The sequence below is a fragment of the Chlamydotis macqueenii genome, chromosome 1 (assembly GCF_036417535.1).
Source record: "Chlamydotis macqueenii isolate bChlMac1 chromosome 1, bChlMac1.mat, whole genome shotgun sequence".
Taxonomy (NCBI): domain Eukaryota; kingdom Metazoa; phylum Chordata; class Aves; order Otidiformes; family Otididae; genus Chlamydotis; species Chlamydotis macqueenii.
Genome location: NC_141556.1, coordinates 209,245,610 through 209,259,397, shown reverse-complemented (window position 1 = coordinate 209,259,397; position 13,788 = coordinate 209,245,610). Strand labels below are relative to the sequence as shown.

Genomic DNA, 13,788 nt, shown 5'->3' with positions numbered 1-13,788 from the left:
AGATAGTGCAAGAGTACTCACTGCACGCTAATCCTGATCTTGGACTAGCAGGAACTGTTAGTATGAGTAAGTGTATGATCTTCATTCTGTAAAATACCTGTCAATCAAGCAGTAGCAGAAGGTACAGTGCTTTTATCAGTACAGAAGGAAATAGCTCTCTGAAAGCATATTTTTGCTTTGTGATCCTGAACCTGAAGGATTGCTTAGTTGTTCTGTTAGAGCTCACATAAGAATCTACTGTTCTTTTAAAGTAGTCAACGCTTTCACAGCCTTCTTTCCCCCTTAGAAAACTATTGTAGGAAATTACTTGACACCAAATATGTGGAAAATGGCTGAATCACATGTTACTTTGTCAGTAACTGAAAGACTTCCTTGAAAAAAAGATTTTATTTTAAATTGCTTTTTAGAGGCAAAAATATTTGAAACGGGTGTATGCTTTGAACTAGTAACTTGAATATCTGATTTTGCTTCTTAAGAGGCGTGAAACATGGAAACATCTGATAAAGCTTCTTCAAACAGCCAGAAAAGCTACATACATAGTGAAGATAAGAGCATTTTCTTTTAAATTCAGTTGCTGGCAGTATGACTGCTGTAAGCAAAGAACAGATTTTACAACAGGAGCTGCCGTGAAGGGCATATATATTGCATCGTAAGTTCGGTTGTCTGCTGTTAGATGCCATGTGTCTGATTAATCTCTACCATTACATTGAACAAGCTTTACATTGAAAATTATTTTAGTTCTGCTGCTCACCATACAGGGCTGTGCCAGGCCATGCTGCTTTTAATAGGAGCAGTAGTGGCAAAATGTGATTCCAATCACTGTTGCAATGAAATAGTAAAAACTGAATGATACAAGTGATTGGGTCAGCAAGAGAATATACAGAGATCTCAGATGTCACTACTGGCCTTTAAACTATTGTGCCAGTCTCATTTCAAAAGAGGCTTGGATGCCACAGTGACTTATCTTCTGTCCATAGTAGCAGCTGTACATGCAAAATTTGGTTCATTTAGTGTGCTAAAAAGTTCTATGTGAACACCAGTACTCCTTTTTTTTTTTTTTCCTCCAAGATTTATTTAAAGCAAGAAATGAACTCTCTGCAAGAGGATGAATTTTACAGTTCCTGTTTGTTTTTTGAAATTATTGCAGCAGTTATATTTCAGACTTCACCTTCTTTTCCATGTGATGTTCTTAGGTCTCAGTTTGGTTTTGAATAGTCTAACATGTGCATTTAAATGAGTGTTTATTCACATAACTGATGTGTGATGAAGTGTTTCCAGGCTTCTTTATATTTTACTTTCCCCAGAGTTCTTTAATAGCTCATGGATGTCAGCCAGTTTCTCAGCAGTGGTGGATAGTGGAAAGATAAGAGTTGTGGAATTTAGATGTAACATTCTGGTGGTGCAGCCCATTGGAGTTCATTCTGTCAGTCTGCACTTATCATACTGTAGGGCTTTCATGAGGTCATCTTGAAAGTTGGTGAAGATTGCTGAACATAACATGCTCTAGTCCTGGTGTTGGACTGTGAGAAAGATGAGAAGGCTGGTTGTCTTTCTGACTTAGACAGGTTTGACAAAAATCACGTGGCATAACATAGAATTTAGCTTGCTAAATTAACATTTTTCTACAGAAATGAAAATGTGAAATTCACCAGACTTTCTGATTTTGACTGAAATCTATCCATTTTGTAAAAACCAGTTTGTAACCACGCTTTCCTTACTGTTGACAGTCACTGGCGTTTACCTTCTGTTGAAAATTGTGATGTAGTTCAAACAGTTATATTTATCTTTGTAGCACTTCAAAGCTGCCAAATGATCTGCTTGATTTGCAGCCAACTTTTCACCCGTCTGTACATCCTATACCTGCTGCTCCACAAGTAGGAAGTACCTGGGGAGGTAAGAATTCTGAATCGGATTAAGGTTCTAATTGCTGTGGCTGTGTTCCTGTAAATGTTTCCCCTAATCTGCGGGCTGTTTCTTTCTTAAAGACAGAGATCTTGCAAAGGCAAGCTACGAGTGGATGGAGGGAGTGGAAAAAGTGAAATCTGTGTATTTATTAGCATAAAATAGCAGCCTGTGGTGATTACAAAGGATTTTGATATGAGGGTTCTTAGTAACAAAGTTACTTTAATTGTTGACCAGCTCTGTTGGCCTCGTAAGTGCTGTCTTCAATAGTCACATAGCAAGCTGCAGAAACTTAGCTGTGAGAAGTCCGTTCTGTGAAGGTGTCTGCCAGGTAGCTCATGTTGCATACAGGAGAACTTAAATACAGATTTATTATTTTTTTTCTTTTTACACGTTTTAAATTTTGTCTGATGTTAAATAAAACTTGTGGTGGTAATAGAACAGAACTTGGATGAGGCATGAAAGGAGGCAGTTGTGACAACTATGCATAGAAGGCAAGAAAAGACAGAGTTAGTTATTGAAAACAAAATAAGGCACCTCTTTACAAATTCTCTGCTGTATTTCATTTAACTACAAAGGTAAATTAGCAAAAAGCTTTTGTTGGATCTCTTTAAGTGAAGAGACAAAATTTATAAGGAACTCTTCCCTCTAAAACTTACTTCAAAACACCCAAATTGTCGTTCTGCCCAGTTGCTAGGGTGGACTGACTGAGATGTTAGATTATCTTACTGATACAGGCAAGTCCTTAAACCAAAGAGGTAACCAAGAGCATTCTAGATAGCCACAAATGTTACTTCAAGATTAGTTTGAGTAGAGCATGTAGTCATTTACCCAAAACTGTTTTTCTCTTTGCTGCTTTGCAGTGTTGCAGAACACTTCTGATGCAGGTAGCACACTGCCTGCTTGCACTGTTGGTTATACTGGTGGAGGATTTAAAATCTCTTACAAGGATGTTTCTTCTTACTTTTCTACATAAATTACACTTAATAAAATAGTAAACTCCTGAACTATGTGCCTCTTTCAAGATTACTTTTTATTTTATAAATCAGATGCTTGCAAAAATGCGTTTTTTATGGTACGAAAATTTGGGACTTGCTGCTTCAGAAAGTTTTGTAGGCATTGGAATAACTCTGTTCTGAAGTTGTACTTCACTATTTCTTTATATGAGCTACAGCTTTTCCTAAATATCTTTCCAGTTATCTAACATATCTTCATAATAAGCAGTGTATGTATTCTACTTTCCTATTTACTTTTTGCTGTGTGCTTTACATGTTGTGTACCTTCTTATGTTTGTTTGTAGGGAAATAACATGCAATTTTGAGTGACAGAAGCAATACTAATATATGAGATAGCTTTGAAAATCAAGTAGGTAACTTGTCCTTTAGTTTTGCTGAGCAGAGTATCTTTTGAGAAAGATGCAGTAAGGAACGTACAGGGTTATTTATACAAATTTCAATATTTCATAGGCTTAGAGTTTAGAAATTGAGAAATGTTTTGACTCATTGTATTTGCTTTCTGTAAAATGTCTGTTTCAGCTTGCCCTATTTGTTTCATGAAAGATAGAAGGGGAATTTATCTTTCTCTTGAAGGTCACATCACAATCTAGTATTGCTTTATTAACCTGAAAATTGAGCCTGAAAGTTTGTTTGTGTTTGTTCAAGGTTGTGTTACTCCTGGTAAGAGTCTTCAGTAACAGCCATTGCTATATCTGCTTACTGTTGACACAGTTCTAAATACTTGTAAGATTTAATTCACTATGAAGATTTCAGATTGTCTGCTAAAATTTTAGGCTAAAATTCTGAGATCACCATTTTTTGTTACCTTTCATAAAAATAAAAAAGAAAAAAATCTCGTCAGCTTTACAGACATGAACACTCGCTTCACATAGGTGAGGTAGATAAGAAGTGCTTTCCACATTTTACAGATGGGGAAATCTGAGCAATTAACTGACTTGTCTGAAGTCATACGGCAAGTCAGTGGCAGAGCCAAGAATGGAACCTGAGCTATTTCCAGTCCTGTGCTCTAACCACTGCACAGCATCCCTCCCTTAGGTAATTTTCTGACATGATGATGTTTGTATTTGGTGTATATGGTGACTTTGAAGAGTATCGGACCAGCTACAAGTTGCAATGGACTAAAATCAGTTACTGTTTAAAAAATTTTATGCAGCAGCTCTTAGGTATGTAATAAAAGGATAAATTGTTCCAAAGACCTTATCTTTGGGTTGCTGCCGTTTGTCTGCGCTTGCAAAAATGTTAAAGCTAATGAGGTTAAAAACTCCTGGAGACCGGGTTCTGTAATTGTATGGTTTTCGTTTACTTTTTTCGAAGTGTAAGAGATGCCACTGAAAAACCAGTGGTGTTGTTCTCTCTCTCAGGTGAAATACTTCTAGTTGGGTAACTTAAAGGTACAAGTTTGCAAAATTCCAATTACTCTTTTAAATGCACCTGAGTTGTTAATGCCTAATGATAGCCTGAAGGTGCAGGGTGATTCCATTGACACAACCAGATGCCATGTGTATTCAGGAATGAAACTGGGCTTTAGAAATGTTGAGGTATTGCTGCCAGGAGAGACAATAATTTTAGTTCTCTCAATATTGCAAGGATATAAACTGCCCAAACCCAGTTAATTTTCAGTTTCCTTTGCCACTAGCATTGGCACATTTTGAGGGTTGGACAAGATTGAACACGCTGTCTAGAATTAGAATGAGGCAGAGGAGCCAAGAGTCTGAGAAAAGATTACATTTCTGAGAAAATCTTGATAATCTGAAGTTGTATTGCATTGTCTTACTAGTCAAAACACATGAAAGTCCATATACAACCCTTAGGATTTGAGAACAAAGTAGTATGTAGTAATTTTCCTGTTGAGTACGTGTGTAAAACAATTCCAGTGGACAGTAGTTTCAGACAAATATTCTTGTCCTTTTTAGCTTCTTTCATATTGTTTTATATGAGCTGTTTATTGGGATTGTTCGGAGACCTTTCCAGCTGTGTCTGGAATATTTGCCAGCTGTCAAGTTGTACTTAAACTTCAGAACCAAAACAAGTGTATCAGTGTGGAAATAATCAGTTTGACCTCTCTGTTTGGATTTTTTCCAATTACAAGGAGAACCAATAGAATCAGAAGAATGTGAAGCAGCAACAGTAAAAGCAAGCAGGTGCTGATTAAAGAATAATCTGACCTGTTTTATTGTAAGATCTGTTTGTTCTACAGCTTCTAGAATAGCATTCAAAGCAGACAAGAGTTTTAAGCAGTACCTTAAAGCAAGGACTTGGTTTCAGGTGACTGGCTGATTGGCTTGTCCACGAGTGCATTAGGTGGTAGTATTACTGTCTAAAACATACATAAGAGAATACAAAGTTTTTTATTCCTGTTTATATTAGAAATACTATATTAGCTTACTCTGCTTATGCTTTATTCAGTGTTTGACGCTGTCATTTTGCTGACTGAGTGATTTAGAAAAAGGCTTTTTAAGGTACTTCACTTGTTCCTGCAACATAGCCAAGCAATTTGAGAAACAAGTCAGGTCTTACTGAATAAGATATCTTGAGCTTGCAGATAAACAAAGTGTGTATTAAGCCTGCAAAGAATAATGCAGTTAGGATTTTAAAACTTAATTTTCTTTAGGACTTGCATATGACTGAAACCTACATGTTATCAAGCTGTGTGGGATTTATAGCTAAGAACCAGGAGGGTCAGACTCAGGGAGAGCAAATAAGTTATAGTTTGAAGCTGCTACACACATCACGGTAGTACTTATAAGACCTGTGGATATATTGGTAATCTAAATAGATTTTTTTTTTTCCCCCCTCAAAAAAAAGGCCAGAAACTGAAGTACTTAAGAAATCTCTCCTATGATTATTATTCAGGCATTTCTCTGTAGTGATTTTTCCTAGAAAAGTAAGTTGCAGTACTAGGCACAGTTAAACAAATAGGGCTAGATGCAACTCTTGCTGACCTCACTAGTGAGTTCTTGAGTTTTCCATCAAGGATTCATGTGCTTTGAAGCCAGGCAGCTAAATCACAGCTCCTTCTGTCAGTAAGTATTGTAGCTGCCTTTCCTATCCTGTTTTTCTGTTGGATCCTGGAGTTACAGGAGCATTTTAGCTTAGCAACTGTATCCCTTCTTAGGAAACTTCAAAACTCTCCTGTGTACCTCGGGAAGTGACTCATATAGATGCATGTTTCCTTCATTCCCTAGTATGGTCCGACAGTTTTTTAATAAGAAACATTTTCCTAGTTGCTGCTCACTGGCTGTTGGCCTCAAAGCAGAGCAGGTTTTTGCTTGCTTGCAGCTAATGGTGTATCCACAACAAACTTACTGCTCCTGATGCTGCAGGTAATAAGGAAAGCGCTTTTGTCCTGTATCCAACCTTGGTGCATTCATAGCTTTTGAAACTTTTATGATGCCTAATAAAAAAGAATAAAAATCCATAACACAGTTTGAAGAAAAAGGAAAAGTACAGCTCCATTGCTTTTGTTTGTTCAGGTTTTTAAAGCTATCCTCAGGATGGTATTGCATCAAATCCTCACTCAGTACCTGGGGTTCTGTTATGCTAAGAGGCAACCTCTGCTCTAGGGAATTTGTTGCAGGTGTCAGGACATGACTGAGTGAAGCAAAAAGTGATCGTGTTCAAAGAATAACAACATACTAATTTTCAGTATAAAACACACTATGGAAGAAGCACACTTTATAAGACCAAGATGGTAATATTTTTTTTTTAAGTAAATGTGTAGCTGATATCTGTAGTATTTTTCTTGAGCAGAGAACAGATAATTCTGGACAATTTGAAAATTAAACTGTTAACTAGGTCATCCCCAGTTTAGAGATGTCAGGAGAAGACTGTACTTCCTGGACTCTTCTTAGCTCTTACTCTTCTGTACTTAGGAAGCAGCATGTAACTAAATCCATCTCCCTTTTCTTCTTTCTCTTGCTCTCCGGAATTGAACAGATCCTTTTTCTGCTACTGTTGATAGTGTTGATGATGCCATTCCAAACCTAAATCCTTTCCTTACAAAAACTAACGATGCTGCTCATCTGTCTGTGTCTTCTGATGTATCTACTTTCACCAGTAGGACACCCACACATGAAATGTTTGTTGGTAAAGTACCGTTTTAAACTAATTTCCTATTTCCTAAAAATTTTAACATTATTTCCATTTCTTAAGTATATTTGTGATGCTAGTTCAGAAACTAAAAGCTGGTCATTTGGGGCTGATTTTGTGCTATGTTAGAACTTGATTTAGTAATTGTGCCATGAAAGTGGTGTTAAAATCCTTGCTTGGCTACAGAGTCTCTTATGCTTAGGAATTTTAAGGTAAAATACTACATATGCCTGAGAACGAAAAGAAAATGCTGCTGCTTTGTTCCTCAGGTTGAAATGTTCTTTTTAAACACAGGAGCTTAGTCCAATTTTTTTTTTGTAGTAGGTGTTTTTCCCCCCAGTCATGTTGATATTAAGAAAACTGAGAAAGCCGTGCACATTCTGGTGCATGGTCTGCTCAAACTATTTGCCCACTGGGCACTGAACTAATAACTCACCTCGTTAAAACTGTTGAAATCTTACTTTGGAGGTGATTCAGCATGGCTGTTGTTCTAGAAATCCTTCTAACATTTCTGTTGGTGCAGCTACAGAGTAATTTGATTACTCTTCAATGTGAAGAATTAAGTTAGCTTTCATAGACTAAAAATCAATTAATTAAAGGTCAGTTCTGTTCTTAAGCAAAGCTAAATTTAAAGACAACGATGCTGCATCAATAAGGCTTTCTTTTTGCAGGTTGAACCCCACTAGAATTGACCACAGAAGAATCCAGACTCTTATAGCAGAGAGATCTTTAATATCTCTGATATCAGAGATAAAATAAAGGGATCTCTTTAGGAATGTTCATACCACCTACACTTTGTCACCTTAGCTAACTCGTTTCCTAGCTTATCTTTGGTTTGTGGAGAGAGAAAACAAGCAAGATCAAGCACAAGAACTCTTGCTGTGAACATCTCTCCACAGTTTCCAGGGAGGATTAGTTGGCTGAGGCAGTGGTATACAAGGACTTTAAGCTGGTACAACAGCGTAATAACCTGGCGTATGCTTCTAATTGGTCTTTTGCACACTTCCAGTAAAATTTGTATGGTTCATCTGAATGTAGAACGACCATTTGAAATAAAGCTTTTTTTTTTAGTATGGTGGTTATTCAGTCAGATAGGTTTCCTCTGTATAATTTGTTCTGCGGTCACACAAAAAGTTGCAGCAGTGCAGGGCTGTGAACGAGGAGCCTAATGAGCTTTTGTGTCACTCACTGGTTTGTGTGGTATTCAACACGTGACAGCCCTGAAGTCACTGGAGGTGGATGGCATTGACACATTGCTTTCTCTTCCAGTGTCTCATTCTCTAAAGATATATGTGCAACCAAAGTGTGACCTCCTGACAGACTGACATGTGAAATGTAAATGTAGTTTTAGCTGTAGCGCAAACAGGATGCTACGATAATGTGAATGTGGATTTAAAATCACTCTTTCTGGTTCTTTAGATCATTACAATCCATTTACTGAGCTAAATCCCTTTGTGGCAACCAAATATGAATCCACTATTGGGCTGTATCCTTATACTTCAGGTATAAGAAAAATGCCTTGAAGCTTTTACACTAGTTTCTTCCCAGGGTGTAAAACATGGCATTTGCTTGGAAAAAAAAAGAGTATTTATCCTAATATAGCTGTAACTTTGAAACTGTGCTTTCCCCTTTTGTGTTAGAGATGATGTAAACTTGTTTCTTACTGTTATGTCTGATGTGTATTGATTTCATTCCATTGATTCTGTTATTAGAGTATATGTGGATTGACTGTGGTTGACTGACCTCAAACTAAATTTTTGAATAGCAGATAAACAGTGTATCTTGGTTCTCTTTCTGTAACTCTCCCTCTTCTCCTTTCCTGGCTTTCTCTCTCGTGTGATATGCCGTATCAGATTCTTTTTGTGGTCCTCAAGCTTACCCTAATGCTTCTCATTTCCGCAATGAGCCTCCTTCTGTAGCTGGTCTATTTGGAGGTAGGTAATGGGATACAGCCATACCACAAACACAGAAATTTGGATGTGTTGTGTGCCTAGAACTAGTAGATCTGTTGTTGGCTACAGAAGTGCATTATTATAGTGGCTCCAACTCTTATTCATGTGCTTGTGCTAGGTGTGTTGTCACAAATGGTATATATTTTTTTCATTTTGTGTTACACTAAGGCTTATGTAGTCTAAACATGAAATGAGTATCTCCCCATTTCAGGTTCTCTTGTAGTTTACATGTTGCTACATACCATACAAAAGACTTGCATGTTATAAGTACCTTCTCATCTTGCTCTGCCTCATTGCTTTTAAGGTAAAGGGATTGGGATGTTCTTGCTGCTTACAGTATTTTTGTTGACACTTACTCTTAAACAGTGCACTAAACTAGTACAAAGCTTTGCGACGGAACATGAGAAAGAGGAATCTGCTGCATTAAATTACTGGCTGGTGATCAGTGCAGCTGTGTAATGTCTGTGTAGTAACCCAGCACCGATGCTGGTTCTGGAACACTGTCCTGACAGTTGCTAGATGGGCTGTGCGAGATGATAATCTGTCTAAACCAGGTTCAAGAGGGAGCGTTAACATTGTTGCTACGCAGGGTTTAGGAAGACCTTCAATAGATGGTTTATGGAAGAGTTAGTTCTTAAGTGCACCATAAAGTCATATTTTGGTTTAGTGTCTTTGAACAGAAATTAGCTAGAGTCCTTTAACGAAAGGTTATATACTATGTATGACTCAGTTCCCTTTGTTCCATATCCAGAAAGCAGGATGATTAGTTTCTGTCAAGTCTTGTTGGTTTATTCTCTCAAAGGAACTCCATTAAAAGTACTGACCTTTGCGCCTTTCAAAACATCCACGTTTGACAAAATGCCCTGGACTGGTGATTGATACCAGGAGTAGGATTTGATCTTTTTTGGAGGCTGACTCAAAGGAGTCCTATGCATTGTTTTGTCTTCTGGCTTGTCTCATCTCGTTAGCTTCATAAAACTTGAAGCTTCCTAAAATGTGAGAGCAGGAAACTCAGCTTGTTTCGGTTAAGGCCGTTTTGTAACGAAAAATATGAGCTATTGTAAGTCAAGTTTTCTTTGGTACAGGCACGGTTTTAAGAGTTGCAGGACATCCCATCAAAGGAATTCCTATCCGCAGTTCAGAGTCTCTGAAATGGCTTGTTACAACTTGACGGTATACTTGTCATAAAGATACTCATTTTATTTTGTTGTTTATTCACTCCCTATCTTTTCCCACATTACTGCTTCCCATATTTTGCTATATGCTGTTTTATTTGATTTTAATGAAAAGTATGTTATTTAAATTCTTAGAGATGGATGCTTTTGAGTTATCAGTTGTATGTTCCTTTCAGATAAATAGGAAGGAACAGGTAATCGAAATTTATGTGACATTTGTGTTCAAGAATGGCATCCTATAGTTATTACATTTTTAGGTGAAATGACTTATTTCAACAAAATCGAAAGATTGAAATAAGGTGCTGTCACAGCAAGCTAAATGAAATCCAAGAAATATTCTTGGTCAGTTATTTCCACTCACTGCGATGTTTTACTGCTTGAAGTATTTGTAATCCTTTTCTTTTATTTCTCCGTATCATCAAAATTTCTGTTACAAACCAGAAGAGCTAGTTCTGAAGATAGCATTGCATTTTTGAAGTGCTTTTCATATAAAGGAATAATTACTTCTGTAATTGCCTGAATATTGAGACGTTGTACATGCATGTATGAATAGACTTGTGTGTGCGATATATAACACTTAAAAAATACTATTTTAGAAACAAATTGGTATTCACTTCCATGTTACTGAACCATCAACTTAATACCACCTAATATGATATGCAATACTTTGCATTGCAAATAAGTAAAGTATTGAAAAAAATTGTGCATTTGGAGAACACTTACAAGTAGATTACATCTACTTTATGGATATTTAGGAGGAGACAAATGGAGTAAGTTTGGACAGGAATTGGTGTTAAAACTTGGCCTTAATTCCCCATATCTTGCCATAATTACTAGAAACTTAACTCCAAAATATGGCCTCCTGCCAAATGTGTGTCCAAAAATAACAAAGTAAACATTTACAAAAATTATGAGTAGTAAAAATGTCTGATCAAAGGCAATACTAGTCATCTTGGGACAATATGGATCTTACTCCAGTTGTATATGAGAGCTACTCAACTGACATAAAACATGGAGGAAATAATTTTCAGGCAGGTGATCTTGAAATAGATTCTTTAACCAGACAGCTTCTTTTCCTGGAGAAGCATGGTGATTATTTCCCTCAATAAGTTTATTGTAAGTATTTGGTAAAAGGATAAGGATGATGTGAATAGTTAGTCCAGAAATTTAGCAACTGTGGGCAGGAGGAGCGTCTTTTATGGCCTTTCTGCCTGATTTTTAAGACAAAACCTTTCTTTGGAAGAGTAACTCCAAATAAACTTCAAATAAACTGCTTCCAGCTCTCTTACTTGCTTCTTGGTGTCAGGGTGTAATCTGGACCTTTGAGGTGTTCCTAGTCTTTCTGCAGTACTTAATCTACGTATTTACGTGGCTTGTCTTGCATAAAGAAGGTGGGTTCATGGGAAATGCTGTATAAGAACATTCAGCTTCTTTCTTCTTCCCCACAGGGTTCACTCCATCTCCTGTTGCTCAACCACAGCCATCAGCTGGCCTTAATGTTGACTTTGAGTCTGTGTTTGGAAACAAATCTTCTAATGTTGTCCTAGATTCCGGTGGTAAGACACTTACTAAAATAGATGATGTATGTCCTTTAACTTTTTTTATTCTTGAGGTATAAATCTCTTAATCTCTGCTTGCTCATACTGCTGTGACAGGGTTCCAGCTGAAGAAAAGAAAGCTGACTTTAAAAGGTCAATAGCGGTATTCTTAATCCATTTTTTCTTTATTAATCAAGTAATTTTTCCTTACGCACTATTTCTGTGTGCACCCTGCTGAAACATTTACATTGATTTCTTTCACTTAAATATTTTGTACGTTAAAGCTTCACGCAGTGGACAGCCTTCATTTTTACATGCTGTCAACTGAAATTAAGTCCCTGTTTGTAGAATGTGGTCAGAAGAGGTAAAGTTGCATCTTAATTTTATGTATCTGTGCAACACATTTTTGGCACTTCTTTGCCAATATTATTTCAGAAAATGATAAATTATCAAAACATACACGGTTAATTTGGATTGTAGCCATAATTAGTACTCTTTCTGTCCTTGCGAGCATCTGGAAAGTAAATGCTTTCTGGTCTTTTGACACTGAACTCTTGACATCGGATTCATTTGGCACAAATCAGTGATCTGCTAAAAGCAAATACATAAACATTTTTACAAGATTGAAATACTTCAGATATTTATTACTTATTTTGTTTTACATTTTGATTGCTTTGCAGTCATGAATCCATTCCATGTAAAATTGGTGTCACATAAGTTAATCTAGTAAAGTGAAATCTCCTTTCTGTAGTAAATATCTCCTTTAACAAAAGGCATAATAAGTTTTATCCTTCTTGTATAGTGTAACATCACTAGGTTAAATTTTGCATTTTAGACATTGTGTTGAACTTGCTGTCTATCTAATTGGATGTCACGACATTCACAGGAGGCCTGTGATTTAAATAACTTTTTTTATCTTTATCATTCCAAGGCTTTGATGAACTAGGTGGTCTCCTAAAACCAACAGTGGCCTCTCAAAACCAGAGTCTTCCAGTTGCCAAAGTACCACCTAACAAATTAGTGTCAGATGATCTGGATTCATCGTTAGCCAATCTTGTAGGCAGTAAGTATTGAACTGCTAACACACAAATACTTACTTAATTCTTTTAAATGAATAGAATTTCAGTAGTATCTTTTCTACTTTGTGACAGATTTGGGCATTGGAAATGGAACTACTAAAAAGTAAGTATGCTTAATTGAAAGTTGAGCATTTTGATTTTCTTGATAGTAAATTTTTATGAAAGTACAGATTCAAACCTGTGCGTAACAACATAATGTTAACGTTAACCTTCAGAGCACATCTGAGGTTATACCTTGTATGAGAAACAAAGTACAAAGAGTTGTTGAGAGCCGTTGGAAGGTGGCTGTAGACTGAGTGGTAGTGGCAGTGATAACAGTAGGCAAGATGTCCTCCTGTCTCTGATTCTTTTCAGACTCTAATATATATTTAGGAAATGAGTTCATCCAAATAGTTTTTTGTAGCTTTAGGTAATCTTAGCACGCCTTGTAAATACTTTGTGTGATCTGAGTGGGTGCAGAGTTGTATTGAAGGTTGTGAAACTACAGCCTCCAACTTGTGGTCAGCCATTAAAGAAATGAACTTTGAAGCAGGACGTGTTTTAGAATAGTGAACATATCTAGCAACAAAGTTGAGAACGTGATGAGCAAATCTCAGGCTTATCAGGACCATCTGTGTCAGCTCTGAAATGATTTAGAAATCTAGTATGTGGTTGCTCCTAACTAAACTATCTTGACCTAAGGAAAGTCAGCTAGATCAAATTACCTGTACTGAGGAACTTGAATGAGATTAAACAAAGCTGAGGTTGAACACGTTACCTTACTTTCCCTAGCCAAAACAAGCTGTCATGAGACCTTTTATCAACTCCTGTGCTAAATGAGTTTCTTCACTAAGAAAAGAAGCCACATTTCCAAGAGGAAACTTTATTTACCTGAGGGAGTTTTTTAAGAAAATCCAATGTTTTCTAACAATTCTTAAAAAAAATTTATTTGAAGTGATGTAAACTGGACTCAACCAGGTGAAAAGAAACTAACAGGTGGTTCCAACTGGCAACCCAAGATTGCACCTACAACTGCGTGGAATGCTCCAACGTTGGTA

At 36.8% G+C, this 13,788-nt stretch overlaps 1 protein-coding gene across 6 annotated transcripts in view; it reads left to right on the top strand.

The window, feature by feature from the left end:
- Positions 1 to 13,788, top strand: part of PICALM (phosphatidylinositol binding clathrin assembly protein) — a 70,036-nt gene that overhangs the window by 42,350 nt on the left and 13,898 nt on the right. For 4 of the 6 annotated variants that reach the window (XR_015257516.1, XM_086739694.1, XM_086739693.1 and 1 more), the window contains exons 12-16: positions 1,793 to 1,893; positions 11,583 to 11,690; positions 12,604 to 12,735; positions 12,824 to 12,854; positions 13,686 to 13,785. Coding sequence is in view for 5 of the 6 variants with exons in the window: in XM_086739694.1 (XP_086595820.1) it covers positions 1,793 to 1,893; positions 11,583 to 11,690; positions 12,604 to 12,735; positions 12,824 to 12,854; positions 13,686 to 13,785 (472 nt within the window). In the remaining variant the exon portion in view is untranslated. Of the gene's footprint in view, positions 1 to 1,792; positions 1,894 to 6,854; positions 7,005 to 8,860; positions 8,942 to 11,582; positions 11,691 to 12,603; positions 12,736 to 12,823; positions 12,855 to 13,522; positions 13,651 to 13,685; positions 13,786 to 13,788 lie in introns of those variants that run through there. The other 2 variants (XM_086739697.1, XM_086739696.1) reach the window with 2 other exon arrangements.